General features: G+C 39.1%; 1 protein-coding gene across 1 annotated transcript in view; it reads right to left on the reverse strand.

The window, feature by feature from the left end:
- The window catches only part of ITGBL1 (integrin subunit beta like 1), a 212,314-nt gene that overhangs the window by 11,642 nt on the left and 176,206 nt on the right, over positions 1-24,466 (reverse strand). The window contains exon 8 of the mRNA XM_077855038.1: positions 14,010-14,126. Coding sequence (XP_077711164.1) covers positions 14,010-14,126 — 117 coding nt within the window. The remainder of the gene's footprint in view (positions 1-14,009; positions 14,127-24,466) is intronic.

Here is a 24,466-nt window from a genome sequence, read left to right on the forward strand (position 1 = left end):
AAATCACAGGCTTTCAGAGAATGGCAATGATCACAGGACTAAATCTCCAGCCTCTAAATTTCTCCTGAAGTCCATTTCCTTGATTGCATACTTTGTATTCTACTAGCATCCAAACTGACACTTCTACACCTGTGTATACAGTTTTCCTTCCCACAGCTTCTCTTCTGTATTGCCCATTTCTTTTAATGGCACAACTATCCTTCCAGTCATCCAGATCAAAATATTTTGAATCACGTGTGAACCTCTCCTACTCCTCTTTGCTAAAGAGTTGCCAGAACCTGTTGAAACTACTTCCAGAATGTCCACCAGTGTCGCCATCATAAACCTTTGAGAGACCTTCTGTCTGGTCTTTTTCCAACATTTGTGCTCACCACTTCCCATAGCATGACTCCACTTACATACAGCCTTGAGCGCTAGCCCCGTGTGGCTCCCTAATGCTTATGGGATGAAGTTCACCTACATAGCCTTGCTTACATTTTAGGTTCCTGAAATACACCCCTGTCCTACTTTTACAACCTCACTCCCTCTCTTCTCTTCTACCCTTTCACATACTTCTTGACTTAAACTGATCTATTCATTGCTCTGTGTACATTTCCCAGGCTTTTCTGACTTTGTGCCTTTGCTAAGATAGAAATCCATTGTCCCTACCCTACACAGCCTGGTCCTGATAATTTTCAAGGCTCAGGGAACGTGACTAACACCTCTGTAAATATTTCTAATATCTCCAAGTGAAATTCATCTTCTCCTCCTTTGAATTTCTATACTACCTTATTTTTCACTTCTATTGTGGAACTTTATCTTGCACTTTGTGGTATCTAGTTACATATCAAATATACCCATTACTTGACTGTGAATTCCTTGAGAGTAGGAATCACTTCTGATTCATCACTGTAGTCTTCCAGAGTGCCAAGCACACTGCCTTAGACATAGTGGATCCTCAAAAAAACACTCATAGATTGAAATCGTTTTTTTTTTTTAATAAAATTCTACTCATTTTTTTTTCTCCGCAAATCCTTACAAAGAACCAAAAACTGAATCCAGGGCATGTTTACAGGTCATCTGGTTAATGCATTGTCACTAAAGGACAATGGACAGTTCTTGGATGGCTCTGTTTTATTTTTGTATTTTGGTAGGCTTAAGTTAGAGTCAGTGTCCCCTAAGAGCTACAAACAAAAAAATTGTTATTAAATTGATTGCTATATCAATTTAATTGATATAGTTATATCAATTATATCTTGATTTCTCCAACAAAACAAAAATTCACTGAGCGTGAGGTTTACTTAAGATGTTAAAACAATTGTCCATCTTTGGAGGCAGATAATCTGGGACACAAAATAGTAAGAAAGAGCTTCTATGCACCAGTGACATAAAGCTCAGGACTTTCCAAGTGTTCATGTTTCTACTGACCCTGGCTAATAAGAATTACCATCAATTTGATATAATTGGAATCATTTAATCTCTATTGCAGAAAAAACCATTCTCCCTTTGGCTTAGGATATCATTGAGAATAACTAAGTGGCTCCTCACAGCAAGTAATGTAATATAAAATTTATATTCAAGGAAATAGGAAATTGTTTTTCATTTATTAGCTCATTCATCACATCCTTTCACAAAATTAAATTGGCATCTAGCCTAGACAATGGTCAAAATGCACTGGTATTTAAATGTTTTGCTTTCCCATTTACATGGCTTTTCTTTACTTAAAAATTTTAAATAGATTTTAATACAATCTTTTTTTAATAAACTTTAATAATATGGGCATCCATTCAAGAGACTATATATTGTGCACCAGGCATCATACTAGCTCTACTCTCAGCCTCTTATAGTCCACAAGGGTAGAAAACAAGGACCAACAAGCACAAAAATGCACTTGAGCTTTGGAAGAACTCAAGAGGGTACTGGTATATTCAACAGTGAGAATACTGCTAACCGGAGTAATCAGAGAAGAGTTCCGTGACGCCCAAGGGATAAGGAGAAGCCAGACAGCCAATGTTCTAGGAAAGCTAATGAAAAGTTCTTGGAATAAGAAAGAGCTTGGCATGATACAGGCAATGAAGAAAAGGTCAATGTGTTCAAAGAAAATTGAGTAAGAGAAAAATGGAATAAATAACAAAGCCAGATAAATATTCAGGAATGAGAACATAGGAAGTTGTTTATTCGTGGTAAGGAGTCTCAATTTTATTCTAAGAGGAATGAAAAATCATAAAAGGGTGTTATGCAAGAGAGTGATACGGTATAATCTACAATTTGCAAATTCAGTTTGGCAGCTGGGTGGGAGAGATTAAGGTGTGTTGGGAGGCCCTGAGCATGGGGAAAACGAGAGAACTGCAGGAGTCCCAGTGGAAGGTGACAGAGATGGTGGCACAAATGATGGAGAGTAGACGGAGATCTGCTTTGGTGGTAGTGCCTATCGGACCCGGTGTTGGAATGGACACGGCGAGTGAGAAATAGTTTTCTAGTTAGAGAAATATTATAAATAATGATGTTATTTGTTAGATATGGAAGCTCCAGGAGGGAGCAATTGAGAGCAGAAAGTCAGCTCTGTTTTGAATCTTGTGTGTCTGAGGTACTCTTAAGACAACCAATTAGATGGGTCACATACGTAGAGGACACAAATCTGGTGCTCACAGGTTAGGGATAGGTTATACATGCTGGAATTTCCAAAAACAGATAACATTTGAAGCATTTGGAAGAGAATGAGCCCACTGAGGAAGAAATTAGTCTTAGGGAGCTCTAATATTTAGGGCTAGGGTAGAGGAGGAGAAGCCAGATAAGTAGGAACATCTAGTAAAGAAGGAAGAAAATGAGACAATTTTCTAAAATGACAAGGGAGGCCTATTCCATAAAGGCAGCCTACTGAGTGGAATGTTCCTGAAAATTGGAGAAAAAAAAAAAAAGACCATAAGAGTAGTGTCAGCTTTTGCCAGACCAACTCTACTATGCTGTCACTTAAGGCCTGTGAATGAAACACCCGGGGTGGCACAACTATTGGAGTATCAAGCACATATATCATTCAGTAAAAACATGTCTGCTCAGAGACAGAACCCATAGTGATAAGTTATTTTCATATCATAAGTGTGCAACAGATCATTCTAGAATGAACTTTAGAAAGATCCAGCCTAATGAACCATCTGAAGTACGCTAAATTGGCCTTTGCTTGACTTCCCAAGTCTTCACACTGGTGAGTAATTTTCCATCCAATTTTCTCTTCCAGAGCCACTCACTTCTTCAGATACTTACTCCTTGCATCTGGTGTCCCCATCCTTGCTCTTTCTTCCTATTCTCTTCCCTTCTCCCACACCAAAATATTCACCAAGGATGCTCTGGATCTATGTTGCCCAATATAGTAGTCACTGGGCACACATGACTATTTGAATTCATTAAAATTAAATAAAATGTAAAATGCAGTTTCTTAGCTACACTAGACCCATTTCAAGTGCCTGATAGCCACGTGTGGCCAGTGGCTCCTGTGTTGAATGATGCAGATCCAGAACACTCCAATTATCTTTGATAAATTCTACTGGACAGTGCTGCTCTAGACAAACACCTTTGCCAGTGAAATTCATGGACTCTCAGACACATCTCCTTAAAATACTGAAATGATGTTTCTTAAATAGGAAACTGACCCATGAGTAAATCTAATTGTATCAGATACTACATATCACCTGCCCAATATTCTTTTCCCCTTGTTAATATTAGGAGGGCACTCATTTTTTTCAGGGAGGTGATAATATACACATCTGAAAATGTTGGATTACCCAGGCTCCTTTTGACCTAGACATAGCAGCTCTAATAAATGAGATATAAGAGAAAATCTTGGGTGAGGTTTCCAGGAAAGCTACTGTCTTCCCCCCAAAATGAGACAGTTCAGCCATGATGTGCCCTTTGCTCTTTTCCCTTTTCTCTCTTCTTTTGTCTTCTCTAGAAGATAGACACACTGACTATAAAAATCACCCTGGACACACTGATGGCTCTCAGGTAGTCACCTCACCATCCACCCCTGGAGTGACAACCTGCAGATTCTGTAAATTACCTCCAGTCCTGACTGGTACACTTATGAACTCAGAAAAAGAGGTCTGTGACTTAAGATGTAATCTGGAGACAATCCCCCTGCTATCCAAGCTAAGAAAGGCTGGGCTTGAGTCAGTGGTTGGGGGCCTTTGTCAATATGAACAATCCAGCAGCACCTGGATTGTTCTCCTTCAATTTGCAGCTATGAACTAAAGAACTCCCTGAAGAAATGTGAACTGATTGTGTAATTAAGAGGTGGCTCTACATTATCCCTTCTTGTTTCTTCAATTGGACTCGTGGGCAGCAGCTAATCCAGGAACACAGAGGAAAGAAGAAAAGCAATAAGCAGTCCATTTCTTATTTCTATCCTGGGTAAATGGAATAAAGGAGGGATGTCTCTGATTAAGTTTATATTAAACTAAAACAATTAAATACACATGAGCCAACATGTGGATATATTTTCTTTATGAAATCTTAAAATCATATACCACTAAAAATTGAGTAGTTCTTAGGGATTTTCACTCTGGACAGAACATGTTTTTCCAGTAGTGACTTATTCGATTAAAAAAATTCATGCACTTACAGATCACGTACAATTTTAATTGTTAATATAGATGTTTTGAGAAGGTCCACATGTGGTCTACAATCATTGAACATGACTCACCAATAATTTAATTAAAGTTAGAATGGTCTTACTTCATACCGTTTTCCTGTTTGCCAGTCATTTTCATGACTCTCATTTTCAGGTTGTAATTTTAGTGTAATCAAAACTGAACTGCTTAGAATTATGTAATTATTTACATTCACCTTCAGGTACAATTGCTAATTTACCCCCAGCGTACCAGAACTGGTTTAATCATCTTCAACATTACGGTGAGGAGGGGATAAACAGTGTTAGTTATTATTTCTCATGTGCCTACTGATAAGTAAGTTTATGGATGTTTGGTCTTACTTATTCTTTGTCTGCTAAAACACTCTGGCAGTTCCTGGTTTTCTCTCTGGCCACACGCTGGCTGCATAGGGTTCCAGGTCATCTCTCCAGGTGAAAGACCACACAAACCATGGCTAAGTGTCTCGGTGGTGAACTGAGGAAATGATCTAATTAGTGACTCTCAGTTTGTTCACCTCTGAAGCCAGATTGGAGGGATGATGTTAATGTGTCCCACACACTCATAGTAGTTAAGATTTGTTAACCCCTGGCTGCCAGGTGAAGAGGAGACTAAATGCTTTGTAGGAAGAGCTGCCACTGCTCTGAGGCACAGAATTGTGGATTCATATGATGTTAACTTCCTTCCAAAAACTCCGCAGCTAATGCTTTAAGATATCCAAGACAGATGCATTGTGTTGTCCTGTTCTGAAGATGGACACTTCAATCTTTTGCTTCTCATTACATGCACAGGGCATGCATGGATACCCACTTGGCTGGCAGTACCATACACGTTTCATTCCTTATGCCTCCTTCTCACCGCAAAGAAAATTGGTGGGCATTATGATCCTTACTGCACAGATGGGTGTACCAGGGCAGAGAGACCAAATAACCTGTGCAAGTGACTGCAACTAGTAGGAAATGGAGCCAGAATCCAAATCCTGGTTCACATTCATTTTGCTGTGTGGCACTGCTCACTTAGCTTACAAGGAAAATATAACTTCTATTCACTTAAATCGTCTCTGAAAGAATGCAGCAGAGTGCACACACACACATAAAATGTGGACTTTCCCTAGACAAAATAGCAAAATACCCACAGAAGATTCATAAACCAAGATTTTTTTTAAAAAGTTCAGTCCCTCAAAATATGTAGGAAGAAATATAATAAAAAATCACCAGATATTATTTTCAAATGAGGGATTTTAATTTTGTCCTTTTTATGTTTCAGTTGTTTTAAATGTTAAAAATTTAAAAAGCAATGTAAAATATAATGTCCAAATATCTATAGGTGAGCAAAATAAAATAAGTGCAATAGTGTTTATCATAAATGATAAATGAGTAGTTTGAAAAAAATCCTTCCCAAGGATGTATTCAAAGGCAGCTGAGAAAGATCTCTGATGGAAGAAAATGAACAAATACATTCCTTCAACATATCAAATATTTTTTCATCTCCGTGCCTTTGCTTAGCTCTTCCAGATGCAAAGTGTTCATCACACCTAAGCTCCACACATCTATATATTAGCTGTTCAAAGTCCAGGTCAAATGTTCATTCCCACTTGAAGAATTCTCTGATTCCAAACTGGGATCTTTGCTTCTCTCTCTCTCTCTCTCTCTCTCTCTCTCTCTCTCTCTCTCTCTTTCTCTGTTCCTCCATCCCCATATTTGTGGCTCTCTTAATTTCAAATTTATTCAAAGAAAAAAAAAAAACTTCTCAAGATCAATCCTTAACCTAAGTTTGAGAATACAATGAGAGAGAGAGAGAGAGACTTTTATTGTATCCACAATAAGTGTACAGATCTGAAGAAAAGAGATAAGAACACTCAGAGTAAATGGCACGATGTTATGATGAAGGTATTGCAGTATGGAGGAAGTACAGAATAATTTCAGAAAGGCTCCCTAAAAGAGATAATTTGGAAGACTAATAGAATAGAAAAATAATGAATTATTCAAGGAGAAGTGAAGATAAGGAATACAGTGACAGGTAAAAATGACAAAGTCATAACACATCCAAATTTCTCCACTCCATGGCCCTCTATGAAGAAATGATTTTTTAAAAAGATGGAGACAATTGATGCCAGCCACAAAGCAGGGTCTCCTACATCCAATTACTCAAATCGGAAACTTGGGACTCATCCTTTAACCCACTCCACCCTTCACTTACCTCTTAATCATGGATTTCTGTAAATGCTGCTCTTACTCCTTGGGCAGTGGAGACCCTGCTAATAAGCCTTTGGGCTGACACTTGGAACTAATCTTCCTGGAAGAAAAGGAGGCTGGAACCACATTCTGGCAACAGGATGGTACCAGGCTTTCCTTTCCATGTGAATCCTTGCAGCAATTCATGAGGATAACAGCTCAATATAGTGGTATGGGGAAGATCTCTTGCAATAACACAGCCCAGATGGCGGGAGATCCATACTGCACAGATGTTGAGGCTTCCCTGGCTTACAGGAAGCCTTATGCCCCAGAGGAGCCAAAATCTCTCCTAATGATTCCTTAAAAATATCCAAGAAACCCCACCAGGGCATGGCATTCCCATCACACATTCATAATTCAGTCATAATCCCTCCCAATTTAGTTGAAGTGTAATGATCACAGATCACTATTACCGTGAGCAATGCTGTCTGGTAACGCTGGTGTATACCATCTTCATCTGTTCCCAGGGAACTGGAGCTGGGAGTTTAACAGAGGTTCAGAGTCTCCGACAGCAAGGTAAGGGTTTTGTTAGCCTGTTGTCCATATTGTTGGTAATACTATTACTAGCACATCCAAGTTTTTCCAACTGTACTGTCTTCTATCTTACTGAACCACCTTTACCTCTCACCAGGACTCCTTTCCAGACATCCATATTCACCCACCAGCTTTACCAACAAACTCCTCCCAGCAATGCCTACTTCACCCTGCAATCAGACGTAATTTGTCACCACAGGGATCATATTATTGCCTCATGTAAACCCCTTCTATGGGTTCCTATCATTCTTTGAGGAAAACCTCAAATCATTAACGTGGGTTTGAAAACATGTCACATCCTTCTCTCATTTGCTCTTCAATCTCCAACCAGCCAGAGTTTCTAGTTCTCAAATGTTCCTGGAACATGTCACTCTCATCTTCCCACAGATGCCTCGCACACACTGTTCTCTGTGACGGCTGTGTCAAATCCACCACTGCACCTGGGTGAGTTCTATGCATCCTATTGTCACCAAGTATGGTCATGTTCAGCTGATTAATACATGCAAAGCACATATTATGCATCATGTAATGTTACCCAGATATGGAGGCATTAGAGTCTAGGTTAAATTCTCCAATTATGTATGTTCCCATTGAACTAGTGGGTCTCCTTTCAGCACACCCAGCTCATTGGCATTCCTTTGTCAATGTCTGCTCTTCAAGTGTAATTATAAGCTCCAGCAGATTCACCACTGAATCTCCATTGCTGGCAAAGATTGGAGGTCCAATAAATATTTGCTGAATTAATGAAGAAATAAATGATAACTTCAGTTTCAACCAAGCAGAAGTTGGAAAAATTTCCATATGAAAATAGTTAATTAGAATTTGAAAAGAAGAGGCTGATAAGGAGAATGGAGCTAAGAAATCATCTTGAGAGACTGATCTTGACAATGACTGTGGGAGCGGCTGAGATGGAAGGAGGGCCACAAACACGAGAGAGACATCCAAAAGCCATTTCAAGAGAAATACTAAGATTTACTTGTAGGCTCTGGGAGAGGAACAAGGAAAAGAAACGAAGTGGTTGTAAGAGAAGTGGGAGAAGAAAACAGGTGGACAGGTGTTTCTGAGGCCCAGAGGGGAGACCATTTCATGGGGGGTTGAGAATAATTACAACTCCTATGTTTTAATGTGGTCATCCAGGATGACAACTGAAAATCTCCCAGGATTTGGGAAACTAGGATTTATCAATAACCTCAGAGAGAATCAGTTATGTGGAACGGCTGGAGGTAGAGCTAATTTCCATGGGCTTAGCACTGAACCAAGAGGAATACTATAATAAGCATAGAGGCTGGAGAGAATGGCATCAAGAAGAAAAATATTTAAGGGTACGTGTGTGCCTGAAAGGCAGAGTAGAGCTTTACATGCAATAAGTATGCAATGAGTATTTGGTGATTTAATTATGTGCTATATACATGACAAGGTATTACTAAGAAGAGGGATTTTCTAATGATCATGGATATTTTTAGATACACTGAGAAATACAGAAATTTGGCAATGCACACTGTGCCTGGAGGAACCCCACTGGCCAGTGTCTTCTTAATTGTGCTCTTCCATGCTTGGGGGAATCTACAAGAAGCTCCCCCACAGAAGGTGCAATGCTGATTAAGAGCCACTCAAAGTACTTTTGATATGTGCGGCTGCCACTGTGATTTGGTAGCTCACTGTCAAGTGTGAGGAGAAAGAACTGCCTTATGCAAAAAGTAAACAGGAGAAAACACTCATTCCATCTAGAACTGAACACCAGAGAGTCAAAGTTCTGAATAATAAGCTTTTGTTACAAAAGGAACTAGCAAACATGGAACCCTGTTATATATCCCACAGGATTTACAATAGTCCACAGAATAAAATTCTGCCTGAGTTTGTCGTGTCTGTCATTCTCTTTATATGTATATAATACCAGTAACAATAATATCTAAAGTGTGTATGTCTTCTGTATGTGACACTTTTATGCTGGGTATTTTATATGCATTAACTCATCTAATCTTATAGTAACCCTATAAGACAGGTATATTATGATCATCATTTTATAGATGAGAAATGGAGGTTATGTAAACTGTCTCAAATAATGTCAGAAAGTGGCAAAGCCGCAGTAAGGGGAAAAAAGAAAACCCTCCCAACTGTAGTCTTAACTACTGTGCTATATGTATTTCTAAATATTAAAGTACATTTACATAAAGGTTCATGAGAAGCACAGGTACTTGTGATCTCTTCATCAATTGGTTTAGTATGCTGTATACTTTAGTACGAAAGTTACTATAAATCCAAACATGTTAATTGATGGCATGTCTCTTGTATTTTCTTTCCAGAGAACAGCTGAGACATAGATGAAATTCAAGACTATAATAAGCAAGGCTCGAGTAATTCCTTCCTTACAGCAGAGATCAGAAAATAAAGACATTACAATTACAGTCCTCTATTAGCTGTCCTAAAGAAATAACACTTTGAGACCAAGTGCGAAGCTACGGTGGGAGGTAATGTTCCCAGTGGGAACATGTATTACAGCTGATTCTCATTATTTGCAAATTCTGTATTTGAGAATTTGCTTACTCACTAAAATGTATTTGTATCCCTGAAATCAATACTCATTAAAGTTTTCCAGGTCATTGGGGCACACAGGCAGGATGGTTCCCACTCCCAGCTAAGGTCACAGAAGATCACACTCTGCCTCTTGTTTCAGCTCTTACACTATAAACAAGTGTCCTTTCTGCAGTACACGTAGTGCCATGGCTTTTCACATTTTTTGCTTTTTGTTGATGATTTTGATTTTTAAGATGGCCCCTAAGTATAGTGTTGAAGCACTGTCTTGTGCACCCAAGTGCAAAAAGGCTGTAACACGCCTTACAGGGAAATCATCTGCTACACAATCTCCATTCAGGTATGAGTTATGGAGCTGTCGGCCATGAGTTCAATATTAACAGACCAACCATATATTACACAAGGTGTCTTTAAACAGAAACATATATAATACAAGGGTATGTATTGATCTTAGATGAAAATCCTCTGACTAGAGGTAGGAATGTGGCCCCATATTTCTCTTAGGAAAAACGATTCAGTATTCGCTAATTCAGTGTTCACAGCAGCTTTATAGGCTGTAGTTACCATGAATAAGAACAGACAGTGTCTTGTTGAGGAATAGTGAACACAGTGTGTGTATGTGGACTCTTAGTTATATGTAGCTTTTCTAACCATATGTTATTTAGGATAAACATGAGTAGGCCATTGATGGGGACATCTCCCACTCCAAGCAATAGAGTTATATAGAGTGTATGTGTACAATAGAGTGTATGTGGACTCTATTGTACATCAGGGGTAAAGATTCACAAGTAAATGGCAAGAAAAGCAAAAAACACACTGACTAAAATGTGTAAAGATGCATGCATAGGCCCTAGAGAAGAACAGATGGCAGGATTTAATGCTCTGCACGGTCACCTGGGCTGATCAGCTCAAGGAGCTTTGATGAAACAAGAAGGAAAGAGAAACAAATTGTTACCTATAGACAATCTTTTAAAATACTAGTATCATCTTAACCCTAAATCTCTCAAGGTCATTATTCAACTATTAGAGTGAAATTATGAATAACATAAAACATTTTTTAGGAAAATTTTCAGGATTTTTTCCCTTCACATACTTGGAAAATATTCAGAACTCTTTGGCCAATAAAATGTTTTCAGTAAAATTTGAAATAAGAAATTGAATGCATAGGTGATTTTTTTGGAGCTAGTTGCTAAAATTTAAGAAAAAGCACTGAGAGAATACATCCAGTTTTAGTGATCAAAGATGCTTTGTATATTTGGCTGCTATTTGTCCACTGCTGGCAGGGCTGTGCCCTTCCTTGAGCACACAGAAGCAGCAGCAAAGTTCTCCCCAAACTTGAAAAATGCCTTTGTCCTCTGATAATTAAGTTCCATGGTACCGTTTCCATTCCATAAGATCAACCACCTAAGAACTAATTTCTCACTGTGTGAGAAGAATCTTCCAAATTGTAACCAAGGCTACAGCAGGAGGATAAGGTATGTCAGCATGTCTATAGCTATCATGTAATCTACTGTGTTACATCCTGTACAAAGAAAATTTGAACTGGATGGTTGGCAAAATCTAGACAATATTAAAGAATAAGACTGTGCTGGTATGTCTGCTCCATATCCAGAAAAGATACTCAGACCACCTGGTATGAGAATTATATTCCTTTGGCAGATATATATTGTGCCAACCTACCATCCTCACTGTGTCAAGGACAGTGAGGGCCCCTTTATGCCCCCTGGAGTTCTTGGACCCAACTCTTCTCCAGCCAGAGAAGCCTGCTCTGAGATCATAGGTGTTCCTTTGAGGCCTGCTGCATGTGACAGGGGAGCTAATGCCTCCTAAAAGCAGTCCTCAACCAAGGACTGGTGGATAAATAAGAATTGTATGCTTTACTTGGGCTCCCAGAGTTTCATCTCCTGTCCTCAGATGAAGCTCTAGTTGACCACAGCAGTGATAGGATTGATAGCACAATCTTAACTGACTACCTTCACTTTCCCACTCTCCCACCAAAATCTCCTTCACCTTCCCAATAAATTACTTGCATTCAAATCCTTTTCTCAGAATCTTACTTCCCACAGTTTCTCTACAAACGGTTCTAGTCTCTGGTACAATTATATTTCTCATTGTATGTCAAATAACTGGTTTCCTGGTTTATACATTGGTCTTTTACCAGGGCACCAGTAACTGGGTAAATGGACAAAACACAGAGGGTAAACAAGCAGAGTCAAGAATTAGTTTAAAAAAATTATTACTTTGTGGGATATTCTCTCACTTACCTAGTAAGTGTTTAATCTCATCTAGCACAGAGCTGTATAGATTTGTTGTGATCTTTGAGTTCCTCCCCAAAGTCAGAGAAAGAGAGAGAGAAAGAGATTGACTGGGGGTAGGGTGTATATAATTTAATAATTATGTAGATGTAACAGGTTTCTACAATATCAACCATTTCAACAAAATTACTAAGGTAGACAGGTAAGGAGACCCACGTGAGGTAGACGCTCCATGTCATGATGATGTGTATAAGAGCAAGGGCACAAATGTGGTTCTTTCTAGGTATCAGGCGGGCTTTAGATATCATTGTAAGAATTAAGTGAGTTGGTAAACATAAAGTCTCTTACTGGAAAAAAAAAAAGTCTATAATCTACTTATATATTTCTGGTAACCAATACCAGTAAAGAAAAAAATCCAAACCAAAACCAATATTGACAAAAAGTTCAAACAGTTTGATGTCAGTCTGGGGAAAACCATGGTACCGGGAAAAATCTGTGAATTGAACATCAGAGCTCAAATCCTGGGTCTGCCACTTTTTAATTATTGGACTTTAATACCTCCAACCTTATCCCCTGTTCCATCTGTGAGCTGAAGAAAGCAGGAGCAATCTCTCAGGGCTGCGGGAATGATCACTCTGCACAAGACCTATTTTTAAAAATGAGGCCTTTTCCCTCGGTCACAGATAAAGGAAAGAAGAAAATATGTTTGTTCAAATCGCCATTGGATACAGAGAGAACAGAGAGACACATGTTTATGTGAGACAGATAGTGTCCCCGCCTTCCATAAGTAGTATGTGCATTTTGGATTTTTTCCAATAACATTACGGTTACTATTCGAAGAGAGATAGAGTCTTTCAGGAGGCTTGCACATCCAGTTCATCTGGACTATACTGGAGATCTGCAGTCAGCATGCATCACCTCGACCACAGGAAGTCTTTTGAGACTGAAATAGAAGAATGATGGTGGCCATCCTGTTGGGTCTCTGAGCTATCATGGAAATGGAATGTCTACCTTTTGTGCTTTTGTAAGTAAACTTAAGAGTGCCATCATACTGCTTTTTCCCCCCACATTGGTAGATAATATGTCCTTCTCCTACCAGGTTTTATTAGCAGAATAATAAACATCATTTTCAGCTGATCAGGTGCAGCAAAGTCTGTCACTATCTTCATAGGACCTACTATAATCTCAATGGCCTTTTGTCACCAGCATACTATGTGTTTTCACACAGCTCTAAATCAAGGGTCCAAGAAGATAAAAATCATTACAAATCTAATTGTATAATGCTTTGAGGTCTTACTGAATATTGCTTTATTTTTTTTAAAGATTTTATTTACTTATTTGAGAGAGAGAGAGAGTACGAGCAGTGGGGAGGAGCAAAGGGACAGGGGAGTATCACACTCCCTGCTGAGCAAGGAGCTCCACATGGGGCTTGACCCTGGAACTCGGGGACCATGACCCAAGCCAAGGACAGATGCTTAACCCACTGAACCACCAAGTACCCCTGGATATTGCTTTAAGTTTACCTTATTTTTAACAGAGTTTCCTTTCTATTTATTTTTTTAAGATTTTATTATTTATTTATTTGAGAGAAGATAGAGCACTCAGGTGTGAGGAGGAGAGGCAGAGAGAGAGATAGAGAGAATCCCTACCAGATTCCACACTGAGTGCAAAGCCCAATGCAGCACTTGAACTCCCAACCTTGAGATCATGACCTGAGCTAAAACCAAGAGTCAGAGACCCAACCAATCGAGCTACCCAGGTGCCTCAGAGTTTCCTTTTTAAAAAAAGAAGTAGGGTGAAAAAGGCAGGCAGCTGAGGCTGCAAGGAGCACTCACCCCCACAGACAGTGCCGTCCAGGCCTTCACAGCGGCGGTCGTCACACTCGCACGTCTTGCCGTACACCCTGCGGTCTCCGGGAGGGTAGCAGGTGCACTTGCCACATTCACATTTACCTGCGTAAACGCACGGGGAGAGCCCACAGGTTAGGAAAGTCACAGAATCAGTCGGGCTTTCCACTCCAGAAGCACATCGGGAAACCTGTTCCACTCTGAGCCTGGTCATAGGTCTGCAAATCACTTTTCTTACCTGCCTGTGGGAAGCCTAAAACCAAGCACAAGTGCCACTGAAGCTGGCGAGTCAGGGGGAACTGAAGCGACACTTCTGTTTCATTAATTTTTGAAGACTAATCCAGTTAGGAAACATTGGGTATTTCATATTCAACTTGGTTTGATGATACCAAATGTTATCTATTTTGACAGCATTTAGTATAATGTCATTTACAGTACATTTTTATATATTTTTATTTTGGGTCTATCTGCCACATAAGAAAAGAATGCTCACAGGGACATTTCAAGGTGCTCTGTTATGACTATTTCTAGACACCGATTTTGTAATTGATAGAACTCATTTTACCACGGAACACGTGTCAAAGTGCATGACCCAAATCCCTTTACCATTCTTGACTTAAAATTTACTATTCTTGTCTAAACATTTTTCTTTTTTGGAATGAGGCTGATTCACAGGAATTCCTCAACTATTATCATTATGGCTGTTGTCATTATTTCTTGAGCTGCAACTATGTGTCAAACACTATAATTCTTTGAATTCCATTATTTTGTTTTCATCATTCCACACGCTGACTAGCATTATCACTATCATTTTACTAAACAGGAAACAGAGGCGTACTGAAGCCAAGTTCTTTCCATGGTGAATCGGCTCATAAGGAATAGATTCCAAATTTATACCTATTCTTATGAATCTTAAAGTTTGTGCCCTTAACCATGAAGCCATACCACATCTTAATATGCCCAACGCAGCACCACGAGGCTATGAGAAAGAAAATTCCTTTTGCCTGAGGAATTGGTGCTAGATTGGCAGAAATTCAGCCGGGTGACTACCCGGAGACATCTGTTACTCTCTGTCATTAGCTCGACCAGCGTAATTACACACCCACTGAAATGATCATAAGATGCTTAGGGGCTGACCCTGCAATGTTGTTAGTTATTCTGGTGCTGCATTTGTATCTTGTTAAAGAAATTCTGAGTTGGTAGATGATGGAAGAAAGGAAAATTAGTATTTAGAATCATATAATTTTAGAGCTGTAATTAAAGATAATCTAATGCAGTGATTCATAATCTTTTCTGGCAGAAGCAGTAGGGTCATTGTCCTTCTGAGAATCTGGTGAAAGATAGTGCAATAGAGAGTGTTGTCCTGACTTCTCTTCAACCGGTCTCTCTTCCTATTTGAAGACAGGCTCAGGTTCAGGGGGAGGCAGAGTCCCTCTCCTTCTCCAGTGATGTTCCCTCTTCCCATGCCCTGTTGGACAGAAGAGGGACACAGCGGACACCTTTGGCCAGGGGTGGCCACAGTTGATTCTTGAGAGTGAATGCAAAGACACAGGGTCCGTGGCGGAGTAGCAAGAGCAATGGCACAGCAATGAGTGTCCAGGAGAGGAGGAGCTCAGCACACAGTTCAAAAGTATTGGTGACCAGGGCTAGTTCTTGGTAGGGTCTTGCTCCCCTGGGGTGCATGAGCTGGTCGTCCAAGCTTGCACTCTGTACCTACACCCTTCTCATAAACTCCTTCTCCTTTCCAGTTCATGAAGTTGCTTTCTATTGTTCACAGAAAAGAACTCTAACAGGTAGACCTCAGATCTCTCCATGGAAAAATATACCAGCACACATTTTTTTTTTTTTTTTATAAAATGTCAAGAGGATCCATGACTTCCCACAATTTAATAGATGAGGAAACCCAACCAAGCTGAGGCTAAATGATCTGTCTAAGGACAGCAAAGTAGACACTAGCAGGGTTGGTGCTAGGACACACTTTTTTTTCTTGAGCCCCAGTGACCTTCTGGTGCACATAAACATACACTTTCCATGCTGTGTGTGTGAATAACAATAAAAATCAGGACTGTGGAGATAAAGAGGCTAACTATATACCATCAGCAGTGCAACCACATACAGCTGACTAGTCCTTCTTGGACATATATGGAAAACATCAACCACATAATTCCTGCATCCTAGGAACACAGTCCTAATGATGAAGTCAATATAAATGTTTCTGTTTCAGGGCATATCTGTTTATGGTAAGAATTTTATTAACACTTTAAGGCATTCAGGAAGTTTCCTGGATAGGTATTATTAGATTCTGTGACTCTGGAAAAGATCGAAATAATGGCATATGGGGGCGCCTGGGTGGTGCAGTCAGTTAAGCAACCAACTCTTGGTTTCAGCTCAGGTCATGATCTCAGAGTCGTGAGATTGAGCCCCACATCAGCCTCAGTGCTGAGTGTGGAGTCTGCTTGGGATTCTCTTTCTCCCTGCTGCTTACCCTCATGTTCCCTCTCTCTCTCAACTAGATAGATAGATAGATAGATAGATAGATAGATAGATAGATAGATAGATAGATGATAGATAGATAAAAGTGGCATATGTGTTCAAATATCTATACTTCATTGTTTTCCTTATGGATAGTTTGTCTTGTGTTTCTTCTACAAAGTGTCCTAATTGGTCCTAGGTCCGTTTCCCTCCCTAGTAGATTGTAACTCATGCATCAAACATCAGAGAATAATTAACCACTTTGCAACTCTTGGTGTGGCTTTTTTGTGTGTGTGTGGTCATGTATCTGTTGGAGTTACAAAGCTCTATTAAGCCAACTATTACCTGAATTACTTCATAGATCTAGCCTTAATACAGTTTATAGGATATAGTAGCTTCAGATGGAAAGGCAAAAAATCATAAATCAAGACAGGTTAACGTATTACAGATAGAAAGGTAAAGAAGAGTAAATTGTTTATGCAGCCCACATTTTAAAGTGCATTATTTTGCTGCCTTAGTTCACAACATTAGTCTAGTCACTACCAAGACATATACTTGCCAGGTAAACTTCTACTCATCTTTCAAGATTCAAAGTAAATTTCACCAAACCCATGATACTTGCACCCTCCTACTCGCATACCTTCACAAATACAGCAGAATCAGCTGCTTCCTCATGTATGCTCATGATGTTTGAATCAATATTTACTGAACAGATGCACTAAACAATAATCACATTTAAATGGCTTAGTAATAGTATTCCCACAACACATGAGGTTTAATGGTAGAACTTGAATTTAGAGTAAGATGTCTTTCCCAGAATACATACACCTTTCCAATTGCCAGAAAGCCTTCATTTGTATCTCCCACAGTTGCATCAATGAAATATGTCCACAGCAAGCTCATCATCTTTATTCACAAATTTATTTCTCCTGTAAACTGTCCTGTTACCAGGAGAAGATAAACACCATTTGATCTGTCACCAAATCTTAAAAACACCTGATGACAAAGCTGATTCCTTCCTCCACTTGATGAGCTATTCTCCTCCTTCCAATTTGAAATTTCATGAGATCCTCTTTTATAAAATTTAAATTCAATTAACATAGAGTGTATTATTAGTTTCAGAGGTAGAGTTCAGTGATTCATCAGTCTTATATAACACCCCGTGCTCATTACATCACATGGCTTCCGTAATGTCCATCACTGAGTTACCCACTCAACCTTCTTCCCAAGATCCACTTTCTTAAAACATGCTTATGATTATGTAATTGCCTTTCACATGATAGTCCCACATAGACCTTCAAGGTAGAGATCAAATTCCTCACAGAGCTCTCCATCCAGGTCCAACTCACCTTTTGAAGCATATATTCAATGTTCACAGTACCCATGTTCAGAAACTTCGCTTTTTGATACATTTCTTCTTACTGTTGTGAGCTCTACCACTTTCTCTGTACAATCCAAGTCACTTTTCAATAGCTAGCCCACATCTCCTCTCTTCTATGCAACCTCCTTGTCATCCCTATTTGGTTACCTAGAACACTTGTTCTTTCTTTCTGATCTCACAGCAATTTGTTCACACCATTAGAAGATCACTGAATGCAAACTTTAAATTGAATAAGCACGTACTTGAATCTGACCACAAATACTGAATTGTTCTTGGTGCAGGCTGACAGTGAGATTTGTGTCCTATTGGTAGCCTGCAAAGTTCTCTGTTGATGGAGTAGGAAACACTGAGATAAGAATTTATTGTCTTTTTTTAAAAATAAGATATTGAGTCAATTCTCTTTATTTGCTAAATGATATTATTTCAATGACTGTTTTAGTGTTGTGGAGCTATAAATGTGGCTTCTCAAACACCTATCAATATTTGCATAAGTAAGAATAAAGGATAATGGGGGGATCTCTGGGTGGCTCAGCGGTTTGGCGCTGCCTTTGGCCCAGGGCGCGATCCTGGAGTCCTGGGATCAAGTCCCGCATAGGGCTCCCTGCATGGAGCCTGTTTCTCCCTACTCCTGTGTCTCTGCCTCTCTCTCTCTGTGTGTCTATCATAAAATAAATAAATATTTTTTTTTAAAAAAAGGATAATGGAAGTTTGCATGCCTAGCATTAATAAGTGCTATTTTATATTACAAAACAGAGAGGAAAATCTGAAGAAAGATATACTCAAAGAAACGCAAATAAGCCAAGTAATTTTTTGGTTGTTCTTAATTTTTTTGTATATTTTTTATTGGAGTTCAATTTGCCAACATATAGCATAACACCCAGTGCTCATCCCATCAAGTGCCCCCCTCAGTGCCCGTCACCCAGTCACCCCATCCCCCCGCCCACCTCCCCTTCCACTACCCCTTGTTCATTTCCCAGAGGTAGGAGTCTCTCATGTTCTGTCTCCCTTTCTGATATTTCCCACTCATTTTCTCTCCTTTCCCCTATAATCCCATTCACTATTTTTTATATTCCCCAAATGAATGAGACCATATAATGTTTGTCCTTCCTGACTGATTTACTTCACTCAGCATAATGCCCTCCAGTTCCATCCACATTGAGCAAATGGTGGATATTTATCCTTTCTGATGGCTGAGGAATATTCCATTGTATACATAGACCACAGCTTCTTTATCCATTCATCTTTCAATGGACCCCGAGGCTCCTTCCACAGTTTGGCTATTGTGGACATTGTTCCTATAAACATCGGGATGCAGGTGTCTTGGTCTTTCACTGCATCTGTATCTTTGGGGTAAATCCCCAGCAGGGCAATTGCTGGGTCATAGGGCAGATCTATTTTAACTCTTTGAGGAGCCTCCACACAGTTTTCCAGAGTGGCTGCACCAGTTCACATTCCTACCAACAGTGCAGGAGGGTTCCCCTTTCTCCACATCCTCTCCAACATTTGTGGTTTCCTGCCTTGTTAATTTTCCCCATTCTCACTGGTGTGAGGTGGTATCTCATTGTGGTTTTGATTTGTATTTCCCTGATGGCCAGTGATGCGGAGCATTTCCGCATGTGCTTGTTGGTCATGTGTATGTCTTCTTTGGTGAAATTTCTGCTCATGTCTTTTGCCCATTTCATGATTGGATTGTTTGTTTCTTTGCTGTTGAGTTGAATAAGTTGTTTATAGATCTTGGATACTAGCTCTTTATCTGATGGGTCACTTGCAAATATCTTCTCCCATTCTGTAGGTTGTCTTTTAGTTTTGTTGACTGTTTCTTTTGCTGTGCAGAAGCTTTTATCTTGATTAAGTTCCAATAGTTCATTTTTGCTTTTGTTTCCCTTGCCTTCATGATGTGTCTTGCAAGAAGTTGCTGTGGCCAACTTCAAAAACGATGTTCCCTGTGTTCTCCTCTAGGATTTTGATGGATGCTTGTTTCACATTTAGATCTTTCATCCATTTTGAGTTTATCTTTGTGTATGGTGTAAGAGAATGGTCTAGTTTCATTCTTCTGCATGTGGCTGTCCAATCTCCTCGGCACCATTTATTAAAGAGACTGTCCTTTTTCCAGTGGATAGTCTTTCCTGCTTTGTTGAATATTAGTTGACCATAGAGTTGAGGGCCCATTTCTGGGTTCTCTATTCTGTTCCATTGATCTATGTGTCTGTTTTTGTGCCAGTACCATGCTGTCTTGATGATCACAGCTTTGTAGTACAACTTGATATCTGGCATATTTTAGATAACATTTTAGAATATTGTTATCACCCAAGAAAACAAGCCTGTACCCTCCCTATTCCCATCTTCACTCCCAACTACTCATCTGCTGTCTGGGACATTTCCTACAAATGGAACCACGTGCTATGTGGCCTCTTGTGACTGGCTTCTTACACTCAGCTTAATGCTTTCAGGGTCTGTCCCTACTGTTGCTTGGGGCCGGCTCTTTTACCTTCATGTTTCAGCTCAAATGCCACTTTCTCAGTGAGCCCTACCCCACCCCACCCCAACCATCTTGTTCAAAGTGGCCTCTGGTTAATCCCTCTCAATTACTTCACCCTAACCATTTCCCTTATAGCACATATAAAACAAACAAACCAAAAGACAACAACAACAACAACAACAAAAACCCAGCTCTGGTTTTATTTTTCAATATTCCCCTGGCTATTCAGGGTCTTTCCTGATTCCACAAAATCTTAAAATTATTTGTTCCAACTCTCTGAAGAAAGTCCATGGTATTTTGATAGGGATTGCATTAAATGTGTAAATTTCCCTGGGTAGCATTGACATTTTCACAAAATTAATTCTTCCAATCCATGAGCATGGAATATTTTTTCCATCTCTTTGTGTCTTCATCAATTTCTTTCAGAAGTTTCTGTAGCTTTTAGGGTATAGATTCTTTACCTCTTTGATTAGGTTTATTCCTAGGTATCTTATGCTTTTGGGTGCAATTGTAAATGGGACAGATTTCCTTAATTTCTCTTTCTTCAGTCTCATTGTTAGTGTATAGAAATGCCACTGATTTCTGGGCATTGATTTTGTATCCTGCCACATTGCCGAATTGCTGTATGAGTTCTAGCAATCTCGGGATGGAATCTTTTGGGTTTTCTATGTACAGTATCATGTCATCTGCAAAGAGGGAGAGTTTGACTTCTTCTTTGCCAATTTGAATGCCTTTTATTTCTTTTTGTTGCCTGATTGCTGAGGCTAGGACTTCCAGTACTATGTTGAATAGCAGTGGTGAGGGTGGACATCCCTGTCGTGTTCCCGATCTTAGGGGAAAGGCTCTCAGCTTTTCCCCGTTGAGAATTATATTTGCTGTGGGCTTTTCGTGGATGGCTTTTAAGATGCTGAGGAATGTTCCCTCTGTCCCTACAGAAGAGTTTTGATCAGGACAGATGCTGTATTTTGTCAAATGCTTTCTCTGCATCTATTGAGAGGATCATATGGTTCTTGTTTTTACTCTTGCTGATATGATCTATCACGTTGATTGCTTTTTGAGTGTTGAACCAGCCTTGCATCCTGGGGATAAATCCTACTTGGTCATGGTGAATAATATTCTTAATGTACTGTTGGATTCTATTGGCTAGTATCTTGTTGAGAATTTTTGCATCTGTGTTCATCAGGGATATTGGTCTGTAATTCTCCTTTTTGGTGGAGTCTTTGTCTGATTTTGGAATTAAGGTGATACTGGCCTCAGAACGAGTTTGGAAGTATTCTGTTCCTTTCTATCTTTTGGAACAGCTTTAGTAGAACAGGTATTGTTTCTTCTTTAAATTCTTATTCTTTGATAGAATTCCCCTGGGAAGCCATCTGGCCCTGGACTTTTGTGTCTTAGGAGGTTATTGATGACTGCTTCAATTTCTTCCCTGGTTATTGGCCTGTTGAGGTTTTCTATTTCTTCCTGTTCCAGTTTTGGTAGTTTGTGGTTTTCCAGAAATGCATCCATTTCTTCTAGATTGCCTAATTTATTGGCGTATAGCTGCTCATAATATGTTTTTTAAAATCGTTTGTATTTCCTTGGTATTGGTTGTGATCTCTCCTTTTTCATTCGTGATTTTATTAATTTGAGTCTTTTCTCCTTTGTTTTTAATAAGGCTGGCTAATGGTTTATCTATCTTATTAATTTTTTCAAAGAACCAACTCCGGTTTTGTTGATCTGTTCTACGGTTCTTCTGGTCTCCATTTCATTGAGTTCTGCTTGAATATTTATTTATTTATTTTTTCTGCTTGAATATTACCTCTCTTCTTCTCCTTGGTGTAGGCTTCACTTGCTGTTCTTTTTCCAGTCCCTTTAGGTGCAAGGTTAGCTTGTGTATTTGAGTTTTTTCCAATTTTTTGAGGGAGGCTTGTATTGGGATGTATTTCCCTCTTAGGACTGCTTTTGCTGTATCCCAAATATTTTGAACAGTTGTATCTTCATTCTCATTAGTTTCCATGAATCTTTTTAATTATTCTCTAATTTCCTAGTTGACCCTTTCATCTTTTAGCAGGATGCTCTTTAAACTCCATGTGTTTGAGTTTCTTCCAAATTTCTTCTTGTGATTGAGTTCAAGTTTCAAAGCATTGTGGTCTGAAAATATGCAGTGGACAATCCCAATCTTTTGGTATCAGTTGAGACCTGATTTGTGACCCAGTATGTAGTCTATTCTGGAGAAGGTTCCATGTGCACTTGAGAAGAATGTGTATTCAGTTGCGTTCAGATGTAAAGTTTTGTAAATACCTGTGAAATCCATCTGGTCCAGTGTATCATTTAAAGCTCTTGTTTCTTTGGTGATGTTCTGCTTAGGAAATCTGTCATTTGTTGAAAGTGCCGTGTTGAAGTCTCCCAGTATTAGTGTGTTATTATCTAAGTATATCTTAACTTTGGTTATTAATTGATTGATATACTTGGCAGCTCCCACATTAGGGGCATAAATATTCATGATTGTTAGGTCCTCTTGTTGGATAGATCCTTTAAGTACAATATAGTGTCCCTCTTCATCTCTTACTACAGTCTTTGGGATAAACTTTAATTTATCTGATATGAGGATTGCTACTCCAGGTTTCTTTTGAGAACCATTTGAATGGTAAATGGTTCTCCAACCTTTCATTTTCAGGCTGGAGGTGTCCTTAGGTCTAAAATGAGTCTCTTGTAGACAGCAAATAGATGGATCTTGCTTTTTTATCCAGTCTGAAACCCTGCGTCTTTTGATGGGATCATTTAGCCCATTCACATTCAGAGTTACTATTGAAAGATATGAATTTAGTGTCATCGTAATACCTATTCAGTCCCTGTTTTTGTGGATTATTTCTTTGGGCTTCCTGTTTCTTTTACGACTCCCCCTTAATATTTCTTGCAGAGCTGGTTTGGTGGTCACATATTCTTTCAGTTTCTGCCTATCTTGGAAACTCTTGATCTCTCTTTCTATTCTGAATGACAGCCTATCTGGAAAAAGTATTCTCGGCTGCATGCTCTTCTCATTTTGGACCCTGAATATATCCTACCAGCCCTTTCTGGCCTGCTAGGTCTCTGTGGAGAGGTCTGCTGTTATAATAATAATAACAATAACAATAATAATAATAATATTTCTCCCCATATAAGGTAGGGATCTCTTGTCTCTTGCTGCTTTAAGGATTTTCTCTTTATATTTGGAATTTGCAAGTTTCACTATTAAATGTTGAGGTGTTGAACGGTTTTTATTGATTTTAGGGGGGACCTCTCTATCTCCTGGATCTGAATGCCTGTTTTCCTTCTCAAATTAGGGAAGTTCTCAGCTATGATTCGTTCAAATATGCTTTCTGGCCCTCTGGCCCTCTTGACGCCCTCTGGAACCCCATTATATGTAGATTTTTCCTTCTGAGGCTGTCATTTATATCCCTTAACCTTTCCTCAGGGTGTTTTAATTGTTTTTCTCTTTTTTCCTCAGCTTCCTTCCTTGCCATCAACTTGTCTTCTATGTCACTCACTCTTTCTTCTACCTCATAAACCCTTGTCATTAGGACCTCCAGTTTGGATTGCATCTCATTTAATTGATTTTTAATTTCGGCCTGATTAGATCTAAATTCTGTAGTCATGAAGTATCTTGATTCCTTTATGCTTTTTTCCAGAGCCACCAGTAGCTTTATAATTGTGCTTCTGAATTGGCTTTATGACATCAAATTGTAATCCAAATTCTGTAACTCTGTGGCAGACCAAGTAATTTTTTAAAAAGATAATTCAGGAACAGATGAAAAGGATAGAAATAACTATCTAAGAAATTAATTTAGTCAGCATCATCAATATCATCTGATTAAAACTTACATGAACTTTAAACTCTGTCCATTCTCATCAAATTTTTAAAAAGCAGATAATCGTTGAGCACACACAAAAAGTCAGTCCAATTATATCATTAAAGGGACTGCAATTTCTATAAATTGTATTTTAAGGTTATATATTAGCAAAGAATAATGAAATAAGGCAGATACCTAGAAGTTCTGATTTTAAAAGATTATACTTAAACATTTCAAATTTGACACTTCCATAAAATATAGAAAAATTACTCTAAGACTAACAAAATGCAGTTTATAGTGCTAT

This window comes from Canis aureus, chromosome 17, assembly GCF_053574225.1.
Source record: "Canis aureus isolate CA01 chromosome 17, VMU_Caureus_v.1.0, whole genome shotgun sequence".
Lineage (NCBI taxonomy): Eukaryota > Metazoa > Chordata > Mammalia > Carnivora > Canidae > Canis > Canis aureus.